The sequence below is a fragment of the Dermacentor silvarum genome, chromosome 6, assembly GCF_013339745.2.
Source record: "Dermacentor silvarum isolate Dsil-2018 chromosome 6, BIME_Dsil_1.4, whole genome shotgun sequence".
NCBI lineage: Eukaryota > Metazoa > Arthropoda > Arachnida > Ixodida > Ixodidae > Dermacentor > Dermacentor silvarum.
Window position 1 is genome coordinate 77,075,816 of NC_051159.1, and position 24,967 is coordinate 77,100,782.

At 46.1% G+C, this 24,967-nt stretch overlaps 1 protein-coding gene across 4 annotated transcripts in view; it reads right to left on the minus strand.

The window, feature by feature from the left end:
* Positions 1-316: 316 nt before the first annotated feature.
* The window catches only part of LOC119455617 (glycerol kinase-like), a 62,656-nt gene continuing 38,005 nt past the window's right edge, over positions 317-24,967 (minus strand). For 2 of the 4 annotated variants that reach the window (XM_037717033.2, XM_037717034.2), the window contains exons 16-17: positions 21,171-21,266; positions 317-1,100 (exon numbers count right to left, since the gene is read on the minus strand). In XM_037717033.2, coding sequence (XP_037572961.1) covers positions 997-1,100; positions 21,171-21,266 — 200 coding nt within the window. In that variant the 3' untranslated portion in view covers positions 317-996. Of the gene's footprint in view, positions 1,101-3,218; positions 5,544-7,744; positions 10,916-21,170; positions 21,267-24,967 lie in introns of those variants that run through there. The other 2 variants (XM_037717035.2, XM_037717036.2) reach the window with 2 other exon arrangements.

Here is a 24,967-nt window from a genome sequence, read left to right on the forward strand (position 1 = left end):
CCTGAACTGCAAAATGCCAAATGAAAAAACAAATTACACCGCCAACTCTAGGACTGCACCACGACCACAAAGAACGCAACAATATTATACGTTGCCTGATGCCAATGCCAACTTTGCTAGACCACTGGATACTCCAGCAGGGGTCAACCGAACTAGATAAAGTTTTCAAGTCTGCCTGAATTATAAAATTTGTATTACTATGCTCACACATAAGCATCAAAGCCCACCCTCCCAAAGTAACTAAAGGCCCACAGACCTATGAAACTGACAGAACTCCCTTTGAATGCAAGGACCACACAAAAACAAAACAAAAAACTTTGAAATGAAACACTAGAATGTTTATTTGCAGTAAGTTTTGGCTGCGAGTAAAGAGGGAATACAACAATCTCAAAACAACAACAACCGAACGAAGCACTGATGCCAAAGGGGATCACCGAAAAGATAAATCACATGCTCCCAAGATCCTGGTCCTCCTATTCCCTACATTACCTAGCACACCTTTATTTAAATTCAAGAAAAAAAAAATCAATGCACTTAAAATGAGCAGCACTGTAAATACCATATAACTGTCATATCACAGCTTAGAAGGTCACTTGAGGCTTTGTAAGACAGCTACAGTATGTTGGTTTGAGGGAAGTAGGGCACACACATAGAAACAAATAGAACAAAAGCATAACAAGAAAGGCAGAAACAGTTGACGTTGCAATCATGCAGGCCTTCTCAAAAGTTTTTTTACGCTGTTCACTCGCAAAATGTACCCAATCTAATATTATGCGCACTAAAACACTGGCTGCACAGTAAAGTCGAGAAAAAAAAAAAGCAAACATCAGTAAACATAATGCAACCACTTCTGTTTGCGAGATGAGATGCGTTTGTACATCATCATGGGGACTGCAAGTCATGCTACCGATGTCAAAAATGCATCATCCCGCTTCTACAAATGCAAAATGCTTGAACTAGACAAGGTAAGGAACTATTCAATAACTCGGTGTCAGCTTAGTTAGGAAGTTTTGCACAGGCTTTTGCCAACAAGAGAGTCGCAAATGATGAGGTAACAAAGATCCCTGCAGGAATGGATGACATCAGCCACCAACTTTTGCCTGCAAAAAGAGAAAAAGACATTGAAGGATATGAAAATTCAAGCATACGGTAACATAAACACATCACATAAAATCTGAACACCATCGTACTCATGCAATCAGCACAAGCATGGACAGTCCTCATGGTATATTGTACTAAGTAAGGTAAAATACCTTTTATGAATCTGTCTCCTGAACACCACCCACTACTTTGGCATGCTAGTTATATCCGGCTACTTTGCCGTTTCAGAGCGAACCATTTGTATACAGTTGTAGAAAATAACAGTAGCACAGGGCACTACACGTTACAGAACTGGGTAAAAAGGCACTAGATGCGAAGATTAAGCCAAAGTAAAATGATAGATCAGTGTAAATATGCAAATGACAAACATAGCCACAGCTCAATAACATCCTGCAAATGACTAGTAAATAGTAGTCGACCAGTGATGATAATATAGTAGGCATTGCATTTGCACTTAAACATTAAAGGAAGTGCTGTATGATTAATCTTTGTGGATTCTCCTGCAGAAAAGCTAGCCGGTCCTATGTCTTACACAGCTCGGCTAAAGCTACTGCAAGTGTGAGGGCGGCAGCGTCCAGCAGAACAAGACGATATGTACATTGGGTATGATATAAAGGTGGGGCCCTATAACTCTCGTGGGAGTTGTGGAGGGGGCCCCTATGTTATATGCTGTTATATAAACACTAGAGCGCGTGCGAAAAAAAGAATGTGTGAGACAGTACAAATATGGTACATACTCATGAAGCAAGTGACACGAGCAAAAAAGAGCGAAGATTAGTTTTGGAGCTGATAAATTGCTGTTGTGCTGCAAGATCTGTTGGCAATTTATTCCAGAGCTGCGATGCAGTATGTGAGAAAGTAAATGATCCATAATTAGTGCGAGATTTTGGAACAGTTAGAGTTTTCGAGGTGACTGATCGTAAAGGATATGTGGTATTTTGATAATTTTTACAGAAGGACATAGTATAATTTTGTACAGGATTTATAGCGCAAAACAAGAATGTGGTAATCAATGCAATGTTTCACCGGTAGTATATTAATGGGTAGGCGAATGTGATTGAGTCCGTTCTATTTAGGAAGAGAATAGATCAAAGTGCTGTATTTTGTGCTGCAATAATTGGCAATAAAGTGGTGGGCTATGCGAGTCCGTATATGGTAATAGCATATGTTATATGCGAACGTATAAAACTGACAAAGTGTACGGAGTGTGTTTAAAGGGAAAATGTAACGTAGTTTATACAGTATTGGAATTTTCTTATAGATGGTTAGTGTAGTTTCGTGGATATGTTTATGCCACTTTAGCTGACTGTCGAGGTAGACACCCAAAAATTTCGTCTCGTTAACCCTTTCCAAAGGAGAGCTGTTGAAGTTTAATGATTTAGTGTTCATTAGTACGGTGTTTTTTGCAGCGAAAACTATATACCGTATAAGCCGGAATATAAGGCGAGATATTTTAATGAAAAAAAGATACCTAAAGTCACCCCTGGTCTTATTTATAGGTCCTTAGCCAAATGTGATTTCTCGTCTCGCACACAGGCATTTTTTTTTCTTCTCACCGTGTCCCTGCATCCGATACGTACCGACTTTTCCGTTCCGATCAACGTCATGTCTGATTTGTTTAGTATTTTTATTTTATAGCCCATTGAAGGATGAGTAACAGCACGAGGAGGCAGTTTTCAGCTGCATTTAAGATAAAAGTTCTCGAGTTCACCAAAGCGAACGGCAACATGGCCGCTCAGCGCCAGTTTGGCGTTCCAGAAAAAAAGCATGTGGTATTGGAGAGCGCAGAAAGAAAAGCTGCTGAAGTGCAACCCGTGCAAAACATCATTTCGTGGGCGTCGTGCGGATCATCCGCCGCTTGAGGACACCATCCCGGACTTTGTGTTGCTACTACGCACTGTGGAAGACGGCCAGCGAATAACGGTCGTCTTCCGAGGACAATGCTGCTACTTCCGACGAATGAGACTATAAAGCTCCGATGGTGGGTGAGCAGTGCCGTTTTGAACATAAATGCGTTTCGGCGATTTTGGTTGTCTTCTTCACCTGAACTTAGAGGGTCGACCTATATTCCCATTCAACCTATAATCCTGTTTATACGGTAGTTACTTTTCTTTGTGTTTGCGAGAAGATAGTTAGATTGAAGCCAGTTAGATAGTCTTAACAGGACATCATTGCCTTTTTTGTAAAGATCTGTTTCGGTATTAGCTGTCAAGAAAATATCGGTATCGTCCTCGTATAAAATGCAGTCTTCTGAGAGATAGTCGGGTAAATCGTTGATGTATGCCACAAAAAGAAAAGTCCCTAATATGAATTCCTGGGGAATTCCGCTGTTAGATATCATTTGGGATGACGACATATTGCTAACCACTACATACTGCTGCCGGTTTTTCAAATATGTGCTAATTAGGCTTAGGGGCGCTCCACGAATACCATACTTTTCAAGTTTTTTTAGCAATATGTCATGGCAACATGACGTCCAATATCACCAAAACAGCAAATGATTCCGTGTGTATGACATATTACAAGCCTTCTTGTCGGTCAATCTGTTCTTTTCCCAAGATGTGTCGTCTTCCACTGCAACTTTCTCAGCAAGTTTCATTTAAGCAAAGGACTCGAATATTAGCAAGAATCGTTTTATTCAAAAAGCGTCCAAGTGTTTCGATGTTACTGTGATGCAAAAAAGACTTCACTGCGCTCCGATTCTAATATTGTAGCTTCTTTTGTGTAAGGTTGTGATCACGCGCAAGAGGATTCCAAATAATACTGTGCAGTCCTCGTATTCAATATAGCATCGCAGACTTTCAATTGCATCTCTTGCCGACTGGTAAAAAAACAACATGCGCTGGAACAGTAATATTTATGCCTTCATCACTAAAATCATAGTCTTCACCATCAACTTCACAGAAAATATTTTCGATTGTCTACTCAGAGAAGACAACAAGAGCATCATCTGAGGTCTCTTATTCTTGGCAGTGTGAAAGAAACAGTAGTGGCAGTCTGACTGCAAGAGCCTACCTACTCCGTAGCGCTCTCTACCTCCACAGGGATCATTACTTGCCCAGCCAGGTCCTCATTATGAAAACACAGTTGCACTTCGACATCATTAACTTGCAATAACTTTTCCTTGACTGCCTGATGGATTAGATTTTCCTTATTATTTATAACATCACCGATTGACATGCTGGCTGGACTTTTCCTGTCTCATGCGCCGACGAGGTAGGTGGTAGTTGTGGTTAAAGTTCCGTTTAACCAGAGTTAACAAAAACGATATTAACAAAAACGATATGTTCCGTGTAACCCTAGTTTGTTAATATCATGCCTACGGGAGGCCAACCAAAGTTGATACCATTGTTCCGTTTACCCGGCATTTGCAGTTAGGTGAGTTGTGTTTATCCGGAGTCCACTATACATGGGAGCTACAATGAGTAAAATGAAATGTAGCTATAAACTTTTGTTATTTTCTGAATCAATACAATCGTACGGCCGTAAAACAAATCTCAGGTGTCCTGCAAGTCCAATGTTTTAACCAGAAGGCACAAGATCTATGTTTAATTGTGCTGTCATTGGCAGTAAAAATGCTTTCCATGCTGCCAGCGGTAAATGATGTGGTGCCATCTGACCGCTAGAAATCAAAACACCTTCGCGACTTCATGGCTCCCGTAACTGTGGTGCACGTGCCATCTCAGATGCTTTGTACTCAGTGTGAGACAAGACCAAGCGAAGGCTGATTGTACCACGTACTTCTTGCTGTCAGGAGGAGAGCAAGTAGCAAGAGCGAGTTCAGATAGAGGCAGTCACACTGGTTGCAGTCATGTTGTTACACAATCATGTGGGAATAAGCTGCCGTGCGACTTCTCGGTGACAAGCAAAATTTCTGCAAGCATCAGAAAATTCTGCATCCATGTGATGTCTTGGGATGCTGTCGGCTGTGTCCTCACTCGATTTCTGAACATGCTTCTGCCTTTTATGCAAAAAAGAATAACTGCAGTGCCACCGTTTTACTCATCGACGGCAGTAAAGGGCAGTAATCGTGTATGCAATGTCACAACTTGTTGCTTGTGGATAGGCAACTTGAATTGCACTAGAGAAATGCGCACCCTTCAGATGCAACTTTCTCATAAACTAAATGCTTTCTTGGCATGGAGGATGCGGTGCATGGTTTTTGGAATGGTATTTTAACAGCACACGCCGCCATATTTGCCTTTAGCATCCCTTTGATAAAGGAGGAGAAAACAACTTTATTTTGTTAATTTGGCTTAGTGAGGGGTGGCTACCAAGTGATGAATTACAGCCACTCCCCGGCTCTTTTGATGGCCCGAAGTTGAACCTCCAGGTTCGGGTTCCATGAGTATCGCTTCCCACGCTTCAGGAGAACCATGGCATCATATTTCCACACTACAGCTCTTTGTCTCACAGCGTTCTTCACACGCCAAATGACAACTCTGTCAAAAGTGAGAGAATATGTCACATAATGACGGTGAATGGAGTCACGAATCCAACTCTTTCCTGTCCAAGCTTGTGGACAGAAAAACAAGCAGCACTCAAAGCATGATGGCAGTGAGCACAGTTGCTGATCATCAAAATTTGATGTATCGTTCAAACACTTTTTAGATGGTTCACTGTCTAACCACAGTTACAAAGTTGTTCCAAGTGATAACTTTTTAATAGTGGTTAGACGGTGAGAAATCATCATGGAAAAAAAAAAACTGTACATGTGTGAATTACTTGCCGACTTGGCAATAACCACAAATCCACTGAACTGTATAGGCTCATGTCACTCAAAGACATGCCAGCGAGTGACCGGTAGTGAGAGACTGTAGATGATGCTGTGAGCCCCTTTCATATTTTGCATGTACACTACCAAGTAAAGAAGTATTTCATAACACATGACCAACGGTAAAGTCAAAAGGCACTTATGATAGGTAGGATTGCTTCATATTTACCTAGACATAACTTCTGCACATACACAAGCTCAGTATGCACACTAGACCTAACCTTCATGGTGAAAATATGTACATGTGTGGCTGAGAAGTACAAGAGTTTGCACGTTTGAGCTTCAGAAGCTTGTTCTAACTAACTTTCAGCGATATTAAAGCAGATACAGTGCTGGCATTCAAGTATAGTTTTTCTTTGTTGTGAAGTTTTCACTCAGTGAGTGATTTTTCAGATCATACAATGATGATTGGCAGATTGTTTATGTTAATGTTGAAATTGCCAGCGTCATAGCTGGCTAAACTGCAACTACTTATACTTGTAGGTCATGTCACTATCGTTGCCAGTGTAATATTACAGATTGGAACATCAATGCCACTGTCTATAGCGACGACTGGGCCGATCAGTGATGGTGTTCTGTTGGCATCAGTGCCATTCTCGCTCACAGTGAGTGCGGTCATACAATGCGAGCAGTGTCACACTTGGGAGTGGCTGGGAGTACTCGGGAACAATAGTGAATTGCAATAACTGTTTAATGCTGCGTTGGCATCTGATGTAACCAGATGGTCTAGGCATTGCAGACGTTAGGTGTGCAGTACCCGATTTCACACACTGCACATCAACATGGTGGCTGCTGTCAGTGGAAGGAATTTCCAGCTCATAATTCGAGTCGTCGATTTTTGTAATAAATTAGAGCCTGCAGAACTCTGAAACTTCTGGATTTGGTGAACGTGCTCCTATACTTTCGATTGCTAAGTAGAACTCAAATATGTCAGCTGACCACGTCATGGCCCCTTCAAATTTGCCTTTAGTACCCTTTAAGGTGTTCTAAAAGCTGTTCCAAGGCAAACAGGAAGTTAGAATAGACATGCAGATAGACAACCATTTAACAAGCGAACAATTCTGCAATGATCCAAGGACTACAGTTGAACCCATTAATAATGAACTTGATAGTTCTGCAAAATGTGGTCGTTGTACTATCAGTAGTTTGCTATTGGTAAACATGCCGTTCAAAACGTCCAAGAAATTTTATGACACTGAAGCTGACTTTGGCAGTTATGATTCGACACCACTTTGGCCTGAAAAGCGGATTTTCAGCTTCTTCATTTTTGTTCCCGGCATTTTCCCGCATCTAGCTGCAAGTTTCCATTAGAAACATCATCTAAAGAACGAAATGCAGCGGCATGGTTATTTCAAAACGGCACCAGGCCGGTACCAGTCACCTGCCATTTCAAAACTGTGATTGCAGCCCCACCATTTTTTCTTCGAGAGCTTGTTATATATTTTACTATCAGCTGGACACGAGTGGATTCTGCATATGATAGCAAAGCGTTCTAGTTGGCTGGAAGTCGAAACTATTGTGGCATGCCGACACTGCAAAGGTCTTTTGCCATTACGGCTGCAGCATAAGCTACACTGAGAATATTGTGTGTCACATTAAGGGAAATGTGTATGCTTGTAGTGCATAAACAAGGAATCATATTTTTAATTTGGCTCTGAAAATGGTGCAAAGATGACATGTGGCGTCGTTCCACGGTGAAACAGTGTCGATCAATGTGTTTACCGCTATGTAACCAAAAAGCAGCGCAGGGAGAGTTATTTTGCCTAGATACATTACTTTATTGCCTGAAATTGTACTTTATGCGCTTCTGCAAACTTTTCTTTTCATGAGGCAACAATTTCTTTCTTACTTCCAGCTAGTGCGCACTAAAAATAAGTTTATTATCATATCACATTGCACATCGCAGTTTTTACCTGTCCGCTTAAGCATGCTTGCTTGTATACGGAAAGGGCAGTCCATACATATATATGTCGTTTAGATATGCTAAATACAGCATAGATCTTCGCCCTACCAATCTTACCAAAATATACAACCAGTGAAACAAGCCAAATCAAAAATGCCAATGAGATTCAACGCCATCAAACTAAAGCAACAAGAGCAAACATAAAAGCAAAAAATAAAAAAAATACTCCCACGCACAGATATCTGATAAGAAGCATATTCCGTTGCTACAAAACATATCAAAACAACTTTCTGTGCACTTCAACCATGCCTTCCCCAACCCCCACCTTCCTTCCAAGGACCACAGAGACAGAGAGGTTGTAACCCCGTGTGAGCGGGTGAACGCTCTCCCAGGACGGCGGTGTGGTCCCGCAATCCCAAAAGAGCGAAAAGCCTGAAAGCCCAGTGCACCAAGACCAGTCTACTTCAGAATAGCAAACCCTAAAGAGCACTGAATTGTTGTGACGAAGCATGCAATAAAGACCACTCATAGTGCATTAGCACCCAATACCATCGCTCCAAAGACGAAAACGACCAGCATTTTGGCACATCACTATTACAGCTAGCAAAATGACAACAAAAGTTACACATTGAAGCAATAAACAGAAATTTAAGAAATAAAAAGAAGAATGTTATTCCACTCTTTTCACTGTATATTTGCCTGAACCCATTCATACACTTTACGCTTGGCTTTTCCGGCAGTCGCTATTTCCGGGTCCACCACAAACTGATTGAAGTAAAATGGAATGTAAAATTCCCTTGTTCGTTTACCATAACTCATGGAGACTCTTGGTAGAATGAACGTTTCCGTTACATGAAGGTTGCGAGTTGTATTTTTTTTTCTCAAGTTCATTTCGAAAGAAATGCATAGTCAGTACAATATTTAACACTAGTTTATAAATTTTTAGTATTGAATGCTGCCTCATAAGTTCTGCAATCTCATTGTCATTCTTGTTAGTTCCATAAGCAATGTTTCGTGTTATATAATACTGTGTTTAAAACCTTCAGCTTGTACTGCGCAGCCCACCCAAAAACTGTTGCACCATATCTCAGAATTGATTCACCAAGAGCTTTGTAAATGGTTTTAGGCAATGCTATACTGCAGACTGATCTTAATCTGTATATGACTGCAGAAACTGTTCTTAATCTCTTTGCAAGTTATTCCATGTGGTATGTCCACGAAAAGTGCTCGTCAAAAAGCAGTCCTAATACTTCACTTTTTTAGAAAGGGCTGTTATTACATTTACAGGTGCTGCACTCATCACTGTGCATATAAAGCTTGGATCACACAGCAATTTTCCTGTGAAGACTATGGAAACAAATTAATTGAGTTTTTTGTTTGTTAAGATAGATGGATGGATGTAAAACTTTAATGAAAGTCCTGAGGTACGCGACACAGCGCGCAGCGGGCCACTCCCACGTTGGGACAGTCAGGTCATGCCCGACCGCTGCATCGTGGGCCCTCTGGACAGCCCATAGTTGCACCCCGGCATCGGGACTCTTGACAGCGGAGAGCCACTTGTCCTCATTGATTTGTTCCGTGCCTCGCAACGAGGGGCAACGCCAGAGCATATGCTCTAGGCTAGCGAAGTCATTGCAGTGCCTGCAAGAACTACTGGCATAAGTGTCGCGATAAAGCTTGTGTAATAAAGCCAGGCTGGGATACGAGCCTGTTTGCAATAATCTGAGGGTCAACGCCTGCGCTCGATTTGACTTCTTGTGAGGAAGGGGAAAGTCTCTCCTGCCGAGATAAAAGTGCTGTGTAATTTCGTTATATGTTGTCAGTTGATCTCTGTTCTCCACCACTGCGGGCCAGCCGGGGAGTTCTCCATGGTCGCGGAAAGCGAGACCTCGCGCCTTGGAGTGGGCCAGCTCGTTGAGGTTTGCGGGGCCTCCCATGATGGATCCCATGTGAGCAAGGAACCACGCGAGAGTGTGGGTGGCGATGCTTTTGCCGTCGAGGATGCGATGAAATTATTATTAAACCATGTCACAATTTTATAGACATCCTGCTGCGCCGAGAACACCCCTTTATCATAGTTTGTTCCAGCCAGGATTAGTGCCGTGTCATCCGCATATTGGTACATACTTGAATGGAGGTGCAACTGTGTAAGGTCATTTATATACAGATTAAAGAATAGTGGCCCTAAAACTGATCCCTGCGGAACTCCATATTTTATTGGAAGCAATGCACTGTTGACACCGTTTATTCTGACATTCTGCTGTCTATCCTCAAAATAGTCACAAAAGAGTTATCTGTGTGGTCCACGAGATCTCATAAGGGATAGTTTCTGAATTAGTAAAATATGGTCTATGGTATCAAACGTCTTTCTCAAGTCTAAGAATAAGCCTAGGACGACTTTGTTATAATCTATGGCTGTATTCACATTGTCCGCAAAATCGTCCAGAAGTGTTATTGTACTACTCCCACATACAAAACCATGCTGAGATTGGGATAACAGATGGTGTTTGTTACAAAATGATATCATGTGCTTATATAATACTTTCTCTAGCATGCATGCTAGGCACGAGAGAATGGCTATCGGTCTATAATTCAGACACTGTTGCTTGTCTCCCTCTTTATAAACTGGTCTTGCCAAAGACACCTTCATTTGACATGGGATTTTGCCCGTGCGCATGATTTTAGATAGAGTGTACAATACTATAACTGTTTTAAGTTTGTTGTAATTGATGAGAAGGTCCCTAGCCCAAATTCCATAATATCTCTGTGGCCTTGTCAGAGATAGACTAGTTAAAGCATCTTTCAATTCAGTGTCTGTAAGATCAGTCATATATGCTGAATTAACATTGGAAGGAAAGTTGGCGTGCAACCTTCCAAGTGGTGCTGCCATCATGCAGACGAATGGAGTGGTGCGTCGATGGGTCTTCGAGTATGTCCTCTTGACATGGTGACACGCAACAGTGCGAGTAGCTTTGCGGGAGTGGCACAAGAGTTGCAGTCTTTTTCAGGATGTTAACAGTGCTTTGCGCTTTTAAGACGTGCCGGCGTCGTCACAACACCAGTGTAGGCACTCCTTAACCACAATGTGCCTGCTTGACGGTTGCACAAAGGGCTTGGATTGACTACTCAGACAGCGCCTGTAGGAAACACGCAAGATTATGGATGGGCCCCCAAAAAACAAAGGAACCTTATGCAACAGATACGTGCCGAGGTCGCCTATTAGTCATAAATTAAGTGTTTTTTACGCAAAGTTACCATTCCTGTGCAAACCTTATGTGGTTCCAGTTTCTCACTTTTACTGCATGGCATTGCCATCACATCCAGTAATCAGTATGACGGGCATTGATAAACAGTTTTAAAAGGAGACTATGCAGACAGAAAAATACTGTTTTCAAAATTTCAACTCGCTTTCCAGAGACACCAGTGCATGCTCAGACACTTTGAATGGCAGGCTTTCTATTGCACTACAAAACAGGAGGACCTTGAAAAAGTCCCTTAGACAGAAAAAATTTAGGGGAAACGGAGGCCAAGACAAACTGCAAGTAATATGCACATACAGATAATGCACACAGCAACATAATCTCAAGTGATGCCAAAAACTTGAAATAAGTGGTTTCAATTTATGGGTCTGGGAGGCTAAAAATATGACTAAAAAATGTATTTTTAATTTCTGTTATTTTTCTAATCAACATATCATGGCACACCTGCTGTAAAAAAACATGCTCAAAATATGTTGTTAAGCAAGAATGAAAGCACTGAACCATGAAAGCACTGAAAATGACCCATTTTGTGCAGTTCCCCGTTCCAAAACCACTAATCAGAGCCAGGTCATCCTGGTCTTGTTTGAAAGATCATCTTTCAGACTGATTTTCTGCCAAAAACGAGCCTTAATTGCTGCTTCAGAAGAAAGCTGCCTGGTATCATAGCCTGACATGTATATTCTTGCATTCTTTTTTTTTTCGATTTTTTCTCCATTTTAGCTTTGTTGCTGCAGTAAGTACATTTCTTGCAACTCACTTCACAAATATATAACAAAAATAGTTTTCATTTTTTTTTCATTCACTTCCCTAGCATATATTTGTAATCAGCACACAAGATTGAATATTTGCTGAAAACTTTATGTGTCTAGAGCAGGGGTTCTCAGGTACGTTCATCCCAGGGAACCCTGCTAAGCTCCATAAAGTGCCAAGGAACCCCCCCCCCCCCCCCCCCCGATTTAACCGAATTATCGAGGATATCAAGAAAACAAACAAATGCTGCACTACGTCAACACGCTTTTATTTACTCAATGAATCGTCAAATCTTGTTTCTATTTAGTGCAAGACCAGTGCGGAAGCTGAAATTCATGACTGATTAGCGCTAGCAGCGGCGAAGGCCTCGCGACATCCTTCGCGGCGCGCGTTTTCATCTGAGACGCGCTTTGCATCAACGGGCGCACATCCCGATTATTTTTTCGCCACTCAGCTGCTCGCCAACAAATTGTCCGTCCATCGCGATGTAGCCGGTGCTTTTTATCTTCGACAGCTTTGCACTGAGTAAAAGCGAAACTACTGCTTGCCGCAACCGCTGTCGACGAAACCGCGGCCGCTATCGACGCGATCATGTGGTCCGTTCGATTCGCCTGCACCACTGTGAACCAGTTCACGGTGGTTCACGAGCAGTTCAGAAATTGTGCAGTTTGATTTTTGCGGTGCAGGCAGAGCGCGACACTCGAAACGAACGCCAAGGTGCACACGCAGTTCAGGCGTTATGTTATGTCCGACTAATGTGCACGGAGTGCGTAAGTTTGAGAGGTCCTGAACTGCAGATATGATCGGATTCTGGGGCGTAAATACACACCACACTTGCGTAGATGCATCAGGCGTGCATAAGCGTGGTTTTAACGGCGCTCGCGCCCGTGTGCTGTGTCGTCTGCTGCGCTGCTGCCGCGCACCTGTACGCCTGCACCAAGACGGCACCGACAGTGGAGTGGGTGCAGCAAAATCATGAACCAGCCCTGCACCTTTCCTGTACCTTTTGAAACGAACGGCGTGGTTCAGCGGGCGCCATTGCTGCACCGCTGAAACGAATGGCAGGGTGCAGCACCTCGTGGACTGGTTCAGGCGGTGCAGGCGAATCGAACGTACCTATGGACGGCGACCTTGCGGTTCAGAAGGCAGGCGGCTGACAGACGCACCAAGTCAAAACGAAGCTACCTTTCGCTGCAAGAAGTGCGGACGAAACTGCGGTCGCTATCGACGCTGCCATGGGAGGCGACTAAGCAGTTGTGAAGGCACGCAGCCGACGCGCGCATCGAGTGAAAATGAAACTATTTGCCGCAACCGCTGCGGACGAAACTGCGGTGGTTATCGACGCGATCAGAGATAGCGACTACGCACTTACGAAGGCACGCGACTAGCCGCGAACGCGGTGTTACGCGTGGCGATAAACGCAAGAATAGAGGCTTTAAAGGCACAATTAGGCACGAAGCGCTTCGGCGTTGCTGCCAGTCACGTGCAGCGTACGATTGCCGCTGCGGACCACAGTGCAAGCAGAGGACCACTGAGGACCACGGCGATGCGGACTGCGCCGCTTCGTTTCGGTTGGACGCAACGCCGTTCTTGCTCTTCTGCGGCGCGCATTTGCGGTGCTCCGCGTTTTTTTTTTTTTTTTAATTTTTCCTCCAACGTATAGGTCAGTGCGCACGCTATTGGCACCTACCCTATCTACAAATAGGAGAAAGGCGCATGGTGGTAAGTTACGGCCTCCGAGATTCAAGTGCGAAAGCTTAGGCGAGCTGCCCGTTCTCAGAGGTTGGGTGGCTACAAGCTGCTTGCGTATTTATTGCGCAGTTCGCGCGTTGCTGTTACGCACTGTGATGTGCTTTTTGACACTCGGGCACCGTAACTCGGGCATGAGTAATGGAGGTTAATTCTTTGGATCAAGCGCACATCATGTTCGCCGTTTTAGACACTTGTCGAGAGCGGGACCAGGGAAAATTTATCAGTGGCTCGCGGAACCCCGAGCAGGGGCCTGCGGAACCCATAGGTTCCGCGGAACCCACTTTGAGAACCCATGGTCTAGAGTAAATAAGAATCCCGGAACCTATGCGCAGCCAGCTTCCATTAAGGGTTGTTAAGTGTGAAACAACATGGGCTGTTAAGTGTGAAAAAACATGTATCCAGTTTTCGCAATGACTGCACTCGGGCAGACAAAACACTGCGAGCCTGTTGCACAATGTCGTTGGCATCAGAATCGTGGTCGTTGTTATCGGGCAGCTTGTGTTGAGCAAGCTGTTCACAGTCGTCCGTGCGCATCAGTTGGGTAGTTGTGCGGCAGGTGCCTTATTAGCAGAAATGGCGCTCGGACCCGTTAGCCCCCCGACATGGAAATGTTGCTATTTTGTGACAAAACAGCCATTCGTCAGCTGCCAGCAAAAGGCTAGACGCTGTGCCGCCAGTGTCTACACACCCCAACCCGAGCTTTTCTCACACTGACGGATGCGAATCGGATCGTTTGAGATGCGTTAACAACAATACAGTTCTGCTATGCTAGAACGCACTATTGAAATCACATTTTTAAAAAAGGAGTAATACAGGCCCTGTGCGTGGTTTATTTGGAGTGACAACGAGCAGTGGCAACGATGCTATTTAGTTGGCAGGTGTGGCAAGATTGGAAGTCCTTATCGAGTGGCAAAAATGGCCCCATTGTTGTGACTCGTGCTAGCCAGCCAGCATATCACGAGCCTTGTGACGAAGGGCAATGGCCGAGAAATACAGACAGTGGTTTTGCTAGCAATATGCTTCCTAAATCCTGACACAGAGCTGCGACAATCACCAGACTATTCCAAAAGAAATACGATTCATTGAACCCTAATGCCATGTTTTTATGAAGTAGTTCTCAGACTAATAACAATTTTAACTGCACTTGAAACAAAATACGATTATACTAGCATTTCAAAGCACGCTCATCCAAGAGGTCCCGTCGCAAGATCTAACATGCAGTGAACTGTTGTGAAGCACACGAAAATATTATCTACGTCTCAATGTAGGAATTTACCACCTGGTTTTGTCCGGTAGAATACACAGGGCTGACTTGTGGCTAAATAAAATACCAGCAATCGACATTTCCAAACGCTGTAATTATTCTAGTGCTCTACTTTTACTTGCAACATCCTTTATTGCATTGAAGGTGCCCAAATACTACAACCATTTTTATGGTTCCCCGATTCCAGTGCAGACTTAGCAGTGACAAGTTCCAGACAAAATATAAATTCCACTTTAATGACAAAGTATGTGGCATTTCTGATTGCGCAGGACACAGCCCAGTGAGGTCAGCACCACATTTGAACCTGGGGCCTTGGATTATGCCTATGATAGCATAACGATTGTCTTTGTCAATCAGAGCCCCTTCTCCACTCCGCGGCATCTCCCATAGCCGCTGTTGCTCCTTTTTGCTCAAAGTGACTTGTGGCGTTTTATGGCCTGTTAAATGACGATTTTCAAATTCAGGGGGTGAATAACCATAACAACTCACTGCAATCTTACTTTTTATAAAAATGGGCTTCAGCTTCCTTTTAATAATGCATGCTGGAATAAAGCGGCGTCGGAGATGTACATTTTATGGTTATAACCACTGTCAATTTTCTCCTATCTATATTTTTACGGGTTGTCATGCTGAACGGTAGGCATTAATTGGTGACAAAACTGTGCATTTTGTGACAATTGGCAGTTGTTACTGAAGCGCTGTCCTCTATGCTCTCGGATCGAAGCAGACAATACCTAGCGGCTCAGCTGGCTCCGAGCAACCAGTGGTGGTGATGACCTAGATTGTGTTCTTTCCAAAACTCATCATAGGCTCTCATGCCAGAGCGCAACATTCGGTTGCAGGGTGCATTGTGTTAGTGTTTTTGCACTTTTAGCTAGAATACGCACAAATGGCAAGGATTACTGGTGCTGGTAACAATTTCACTATGCTATAGCACACCTTTGCCGTGTCGGAGACCCGCCATATTATCCACACCATAGCTACTTGGCACCGTGCATTCTGATACAGTATAGACCACTTATAACGTAACCGCTTATAGTGCAGGACCGGATATAGTATGGTCTTATCAGACTCCCGTTAATTTTCCCATAGCACTCCATGTATACGCATACCGCTTACAGTGCAGCCGCGCGAGACGAAATACCAGTTATAATGCGGCTTCCGCGGGAAAATCTCGCTGACAAGGGCGGTAGCGAGCATGCTTCTCAACGAGGTGCACCCACCGATGGGAGAGGAGATCAACGAGGGCGATGCGGAGGAAGAGCATGAGACATGGAGCATCAGTCCAAGGGCGATAAAATTGTTGCCGTGCGCCGTATGTGCGAGTGAAAGCGAACGGGGGATGTGCACCTTCACGAAGAGCGAACGCGCAGCGGAGAGCAAACGCGACTTCCATCGCGTGAAAGGCTGTGGGGGTATGGGAGGGAGGGAGGGTGGATGGGCGACACTGTGCTGCGGCACCAAATGCGTACTTTGCAACCGGGCGCAAGGGAAACTGGCGACGCAATCTCCCACGCAAAAGGAGCAAAGCGGGAAGGCAGCACGGGAGGGAGGAAGGAAGGGGGGGGGGGGGCGGTTTCTACTCTGCCAACAAATGCGTTCGCGCTTGTGCCGGCTGTCGGTGTTGTCGCGCGCACCGTATCTTGAAAGTGATCTGCATACGGCTCTGACTTTTGTATGCGCTGTGCTTACACCGCTCAGTTACCGTTGAAGCCATAGATCGCACGAACCTTCGCTCGCAGCGGCGGCTGCGTTTCCCCACGCCCACGTTTTAACAGTAGTTGTCTGCGGTCATCAAGTCTATTCATGTTTGCTTGTGCGCGTTGACACCACGCTTGTTAATTCAGTTAGTAAGCGAATGTGTCAAGTTTATGCAGCTGATAAAACTACTCGCCCTACTCCTTATAGCTCTACTAATTTGCTATCGCAATTGATGCTTCGCATTTCGGGCGAAACTGAGACATTAAAAAAAATTATTACTTTGTCTGCTTCATGCGAAGATCGTGGGTACTTGGACATTAACCTTTCAACGTTTGTAAATTTAAACAGATGCAAAACTCCCAGTCGCACGCTTCGATTCTTGGATACGCGCGGTTGCTTGGTCTACCATCAGGGGTTCTCAGGTACGTTCATCCCAGGGAACCCTGCTAAGCTCCATAAAGTGCCAAGGAACCCCCCCGATTTAACCGAATTATCGAGGGTATCAAGAAAACAAACAAATGCTGCACTACGTCAACACGCTTTTATTTACTCAATGAATCGTCAAATCTTGTTTCTATTTAGCACAAGACCAGTGCGGAAGCTGAAATTCTCTTCATCTAATGACTGATTAGCGCTAGCAGCGGCGAAGGCCTCGCGACATCCTTCGCGGTGCGCGTTTTCATCTGAGACGCGCTTTGCACCAACGGGCGCACATCCCGATTATTTTTTCGCCACTCAGCTGCTCGCTAACAAATTGTCCGTCCATCGCGATGTAGCCGGTGCTTTTTATCTTCGACAGCTTTGCACTGAGTAAAAGCGAAACTACTGCTTGCCGCAACCGCTGTCGACGAAACCGCGGCCGCTATTGACGCGATCACGGACGGCGACCTTGCGGTTCAGAAGGCAGGCGGCTGACGCACGCACCAAGTCAAAACGAAACTACATTTCGCTGCAAGAAGTGCGGACGAAACTGTGATCGCTATCGACGCTGCCATGGGAGGCGACTACGCAGTTGTGAAGGCACGCAGCCGACGCGCGCATCGAGTGAAAATGAAACTACTATTTGCCGCAACCGCTGCGGACGAAACTGCGGTGGTTATCGACGCGATCAGAGATAGCGACTACGCACTTACGGAGGCACGCGGCTAGCCGCCAACGCGGTGTTACGCGCGGCGATAAATGCAAGAATAAAGGCTTTAAAGGCACAATTAGGCACGAAGCGCTTCGGCGTTGCTGTCAGTCACGTGCCGCGTACGATTGCCGCTGAGGACCACGGTGCAAGCTGAGGACCACGGCGATGCGGACTGGGCCGCTTCGTTTCGGTTGGACGCTACGCCGTTCTTGCTCTTCTGCGGCGCGCATTTGCGGTGCTCCGCATTTTTTTTTTTCTCCAACATATAGGTCAGTGCGCACGCTATCGGCACCTACCCTATCTACAAATAGGAGAAAGGCGCATGGTGGTAAGTTACGGCCTCCGAGATTTAAGTGCGAAAGCTTAGGCGCGCTGCCCGTTCTCAGAGGTTGGGTGGCTACAAGCTGCTTGCGTATTTATTGCGCAGTTCGCGCGTTGCTGTTACGCACTGTGATGTGCTTTTTGACACTCGGGCATGGGTAATGGAGGTTTTTTGGATCAAGCGCACCTCGTGTTCGCCGTTTTAGACACTTGTCGAGAGCAGGACCAGGGAAAATTTATCAGTGGCTCGCGGAACCCCGAGCAGGGGCCTGCGGAACCTGTAGGTTCCGCGGAACCCACTTTGAGAACCCATGGTCTACATGTTTTGCATACGTGCAGGGCTTGAAAATCGTTGTTTTAGTTATAGTGCAGTACCGCTTATAGTGCAGATATTCACGACTCCGGCGACTTATGTTATAAGCGGTCTACACTGTAGCAGGATCAGCAGGCGCATGCAAGCACTGAAAGGATGCTGTTTTGGTTTTGGTAATGGTAAACGGCAACTTTGTGCTAGCATAGCATTACCACGATCAACTGCAAATCAAAACTGTAACATGAACGTGATCTTCTCCCGACTGCTGTTCCAGGCTTCACTTATGACCAAGTTAAATTTCAGTCGTGCTCTTTTCATATACACAAGCAATAAGCTTTGGTGATAATAGCTGTCAATGAAGTACTTTCAACGAACCACTGTATTTGTAAGTTTTTAACGTCTCTTTTTCACCATAGCAACAAATTACAGTAAAAGCTCGATGATACGATCACGGCTAATACGAATTTCCGGATGATACGAATTTTTCTGTGGTCCCGGCCGAGCCCCATTACTTTGCAACGTGCTAGAGAACGGTTGTTACGAATCGATTTTCAGCCTGCGTCGGTTGATACGAATAAACGCCGCCCCACCGACGGCCGCGAAAGACAACAGCACGCAGTCACGCGCTTTCTCTCCTTCTCTTTTGGTGCGGAGGCGCGGCGCCAGACAGAGCGGACTCCGCGACTGGGCGCGAAGAGTTTGAAGCGGTGGCGCTTTTGGTGCTTTTGTACTTTTCCTCCTTTTCTGCGAGCCGTCAGATGAAGTAGCTGCTGCGCTTCGGGCCGTGTTCTTCGTGTTTGCGCCATTTTGCCTAGTCGCAGCGAGCTATGTCTCGCAAGCGGAAAGCACTCTCCTTTAAAGAGAAATTAGACATTCTTTGAAAGGTCGATGAGGATCCCAAGAGGAAGCGGACGGAGTTGGCTAAGGAGCTAGGCCTCGCAACGTCAACACTGAGCACAATTGTTGCACAGCGAGACTATCATGAAAAACGTGCTTTCGTTCAACGTCAACGCGAAGCAAGCGAATTCGAACACGCTTATTTCGAACATACCGCGCACCGACAATGCTCTTAGCAGCGCGCCAAATCACGCAGCGGCGCCTCCGACCGGCATTGCTCCGACACCGCCATAGAGCAAAAGCTCAGGAGAGACCCCTCAATGCCGAGCGCGAAGGAACGGGGAAAAAAAAAAAAAAGAACCCGCGGCAGAAATTTCCTTCTCTCTCAAATTGCAAGGTCGCCGTTTCTGCATCGCGCCGGAACAAGCGTGTACGTGCCGACTAGAGTGTTCTAGACAACCGTATTCTAGCACACACTAGTGCCGACGTCTCAGCCACGCGGATAAAATGGCAGTGAACCCTTCTCCTCTATTTTCTAGTCACGTGTGGACCTTGCACGCTGCGGCAGCAGCGCAGAGGGAAGCAGCGGCGGAGGCACAGTCGGGCCAACGAAACTGCCACGCCCGCAAACGCTCGCTTCCCGATAACGGCAGAAAACGAAACTTCAGGGGGCGGCTAAAATAAGCTGGCGCCAGCACGGCGGCGGGCGCGCACGGAGATGTCCGCACGGAGTCGAAAGTGAGAGAGCTACGAGGGAGTTGAGAGGGAGGGCGAGGGGAGCCACCGAAGCGGCGGAGTTGACGCGGCCAAATCCGCTTCCCTGCCGCCCTCCTCCCTCACCTTCGACGGTCTCCGCGCGCACCCGTGTGCCGGCGCCGCCCGCTCGCTCCCTGAAGCTTCGTTTTCTGTCGTTATCGGGAAGGGACCGTTAGCCGGCGTGGGCCGTTTCGTGGCCCGCACTTGCTATGCGCTTGCGCGCCGCGATATTTCACGACTCGCACCGTTCGTGCATCGTGCTATGGTGCACGAATACTTCAAAAATACGTCCTTTTAATTCGAACAAATTTTCGGGCCCCTTCGAGTTCGAATTATCGAGATTCGACAGTAGTTTTAATTGTGTTTCGATGATACGAATTTCGGCTAATACGAATATTTTTCGTGACCCCGTGAGATTCGTATCATCGAGCTTTTACTGTACTTATTCAAATTATCGAAACCACACGACCGTGACCACAAGTAATCACACAGTGCAACAATGATCTAAACGCAGTCATCACTACGATGCTATGCTAGGAACAGTGTTCAATTACTGAGGAATATGCACTCTTATTAATAAGCACACTTTCTTTTCAGAAAAATTTAGTGCAACAAACTTGAAAACTTGTGCAACCGTTTGCTCCCTGGCTGCTCCCAAGCCGGCAAGCAGGGGCAAAGTTTCACATGACCCCTATGTTGATGTCACTTTCGGTATTCCTCCTTTCGCCCTGTCATCTCCCGCAGCGCTCACCGCGCAAGAGGGGCGGAGTTACGACTAAAATTTTATCGGCGATTACCGTGCAGTGACACGCACAATCGAGAAAATAATTTCAGGAGTTGAATGACACTGCGACTGCTTGCCAAGACACCACAAATCTTCAAATTCGAAAATCACTTCAGTTTCCTGTAAGTAAAATTGAATGAGACAAAAGAAAGGTGCATAAAAAATGTATCACATGCAACAGCGCGGTGAGAGCATGACCCCAAAATGGAAATATCATGGGCCATAACACTGCACTAAAAATGTGTAAAAGATAGCACAATCCATGTGGCTTCTTCATACTGTACCATTCATTTTTTACACTTAGACAAGCCATTAGTAATAATAAAACCAAGCAGGCTTGCTTCTTGAATGCCAACTGTGTGAAATAAAGAAACGCTAACAAAATGAGCACACCTTACATGAGTGGGGATGCTTATGCTGAAAATGAAGACAAACAAATGATTGCAAAATTCAAGAAAAAGGCAAAAGGTTATTTTTGGTCAGACTTTCAACATCCAAGGAAACAGGCATATGATTACTTGCCTTGCTGCTTCCGTTTCGCTTCTTCAGGATTTACTTCTTGCCAGTGCTTCGAACGAGTAACAGCGTCTTTCCATTTTGCAAAACGCTGTTCACGCTCTAAAAAAGAAATAAAGTGCAATTGGTTTATGAAATGCAACAAGAGCTTTCAAGCACTTGTGCAAGCGTTGGCATATATGACGTCTGTTTCACAAAAATTTGATGCTTGTAACAACACCATGGTAATGGCATCAGGAAGTATACATGTTGATCGAGTTGGTTGCACTACAAAAGGAGAGAGTAATGAAAAAAAGAAAGAAACAGACAAGACCTGGCGGAAAAAGATTTCTGGTCTTCGCAACAAGTGCATTATCAATGTGACTTTGGCGTCACTGTCAAAACAAAGTGTTTTAAGGTAAGCCACGTGGTTCGACAGTTGAAGGTTCCCTATCGGTTGTCGTGTTTGCCTTAGAGCACTGCACGGGTTCGGGCTTACCCGAAAGCCCGGGCCGGGCCGGGCCGGGTAGAACAGTTTTTTCACGGGCTCGGGCACCGCGTGTGCTTTTTGACCCGGGCCCGGGCCGGGCTCGGGCCTAAGGTAAAGGGGTGGCGGGCCGGGCGGGTAACGGGCCCGGGTCTCGCCATAAAAGTTTTGATCGGGCTCGGGCGGGGCCCGCCCAACGTAAAAACGGGCCCGGGCTGGGCCCGAGCTGAAAAAATTGGCCCGTGCAGTGCTCTAGTTTGCCTCACCTCTTTGAATTATCATGCATACAGTAGACGACAGTTTTTTAAGACTCTCAAAATTTGTACTTGCTGGATCTTCCCCGAAGAACTGTCAGTTGTCCCAAAGGAATAGTAGATATGAACAACCAATATTTTGGACAACATGAACCCAAAAGTTTGATTTTCTGGAGAAAATTCACCATGATCGAGCAGCACTACGAGACCACAAAGGACACCATTTGAAATTTTGAGCCGCCCCGCTAGCCTCGGATTCGACATGGACTGGCTTAGATTGGTATAGTGATGCAATTTAACGTTAGCCCCAAGGTGATGCTGACGATAAACATTATCATCATCAGTTTCACTTCGGTGTTGCACATAGTAGTGCGTTTTCATTCATGCAAAGCATTGCCAGTTGTCAATTTGTTACTTTTTCCTTCCCGCCTTTGTCGAGTGTCTTCGGGTTAACCACTTATGCCTCTCAAATAAGTGATCAAGAGCAACGTCGACGTGTTTTCAACACTGTGGCCCCACCTCTTCACCAGCTTCTACTGAGTGTATCGAAGAAGCGTGGAAAATATTCGACGATGATGCTGGAGAACAAAGCTGCCATATCAGGCCTACAGACCAAGGACGGGTGCAAGTTGATGTCACGAAGGAGTTTAACTTTTTGAAGCAGCCAATGTCCGATTGTGAAAAACAAGGAAAAATCCTGTCTGCTCGCATCCAGTCGCACCGCAGGGCTAAAACATGTAAACGGAAAGGACAACACCCGAAGGGGAAAGAGGCTTTGCAGCTGTGGTTGAGAGGAGTCCTATCAAAAAACCTTCCAGTCTCGGGCAACATCCTCAAGCAAAAAGCTGAAATGCTTGTATTAAAGATGGACATTCGGGACTGAAGTTCACCAATGGGTGGGTCCGTGGCTTTAAGAAAAGGCACATGGTTTCATTCACAAATATTTGCAGGGAGAGTGGTGCCATAGATCAGTCTAGTACTGCGGATAAGCAGACGAGTAAGCTGAAGTTCCCGATACAAGAGTACGCCCGTGCAGACGCTTTCAATTGTGATCAGACAGGCTGATGTTAGAGCGCAGCTCTTAGGCACCCGTTCCTGCGGCGAGCATCAGCAATGTCCCTCGTAACAGAGCAAACAAGCACAGCGAAGGATGAAAGCGAACGCGGAGCGCAGCGGCAGATTAATTACGGTGATAGCGAAGACAGCGTGAGGAGGAAAGTGGAGGAGGAGGGTGCAGCTATACAATAAGGCGGAAAGCAGAGGAGAGTATGGTGAAAGCGTGAGAAGAAACACGTAGTGCCGTGCAAGACTGGCTTAGTGGCGACGACCGCTACGAGATGGCACCAGAGTAGCACGCGGTCGTCTGTTCACTGATGGTATGCGGCGAACGCATCCAACGTTACCATATATGTAAACAAAGCACTGCATGAGCGGAGGTCTGTCTGCTGCAGCTGCTGTGAATCGTGCCCATGCATCACCCACGCACTGCCTCTTGCGATCTCCCGATTAGCAAGATAGTCGCACCACACTTTGCTCCGTTTGCAACATGCTGCACGTGACAGATCGTCCATGCCAGCCAAAATATCGTGAAATGAAAATACGTATACAGTGGAGTCCCGCTACAACGAAATTCACGGGACACGCAAAAAATTTCGTTGTGGCAGAACTTCGTTGACGCAAAATTAGTATGTACAGTCGAATCACGATAATTCAAATTCGAAGGGTCCGGAAAATTTGTTCGAATTAAAAGAAGGACTTATTTTTGACGTATTTGTGCACCATAGCACGACGTACGAACGGTGCGAGTAGCGAAATATCGCGACGGGCAAGCACATAGCAAGCGAGGGCCACGAACTGCCCAACGCGGCCAACGCTCGCTTCCCGATAACGGCAGAAAACAAAACTTCAGGGAGCGGGCGGCGCCGACAAGCCGACGGGCGCGCGCGGGGACCATCGAAGGTGAGGGAGGAGGGCGGCAGGGAAGTGGATTTGGCCTCGGCAACCCCGTCGCTTCGGTGGCTCCCCTCGCGCTCCCTCGTAGCTCCCTGACCTTCGACTGTCTCCGTGCGCGCCCGCCGCCGCCCGGCCCGGCGCCAGCTTAGCCCGCTCCCCGAAGTTTCGTTTTCTGCCATTGAAGTAGAGTGTACTAGAAAATGTATTCTAGTACACTCTAGTTGAAGCGAGCGTTGGCCGGCGTGGGCAGTTTCGTTGGCCGGACTGGGCCTCCGTCGTTGCTTCCCTCTGCGCCGCAGCCGCAGCGTTGGTGTGAGACGTCGGCACGTACACGCGTGTTCTGGCGCGACGCAGAAACGGCGAACTTGCCATTAGAGGGAGTGAAATTTCCGCCGTGGCTCTTTTTTTTTTCTCCGCGTGGCGTTTGCTGAGGCGGTGTCGGAGCAATGTCGGTTGGAGGCGCCGCCACGTGATTTGGCGCGCTGCTGAGAGCATTGTCGATGCGCGGTATGTTCGAATGAACCGTCGCAAATGCTTGCGCATTTGAATTACCGGGCGTTTTTGCCCATTGGAATACACATAACTTTGACGGTACCACAGCGTCAGTTTGAATTAAGCGTGTTCGAATTAACGAGATACGTATGCCCAAACGGTAAAACCGCGAACGAAACCGAAACCATCGTCCACGAAATCTTCACGATGGCTTGGGGGCAAAGGTTGCGACGTACCGAAGGTGGTCAATAATAGTCTCAAACGAGGGAATGCATTTCGTACATGCACCGTCGCAACGAAGCGGTTTCAAATTATCACAATTTCATGGCATACTAATGACGAAGTCAGCAAATTTGGCAAGCTTGCGTTTACCGGAAGTTTTATTTCCAGAAGTCGGTCAGCCTCGATTGTGAGACGGCAAGCAAAGGTGTTACGCGAGTTTCACAGTCCGTTAAAAGAGCCATCACAATGTCATTGTCGTGGACTCTGATAAATTTTAAGCTAAGGTCAAAAGGATCCATTACTTTCAAAGCAGTCGCCGGAGTCAGTGTGTCTAGCGGGTTGTCATTTTCCCCAGATGACGAGACGGCATCATGTTGACAGCAGCGGATGCGGCACGGCCACCGTATCTTGAAAGC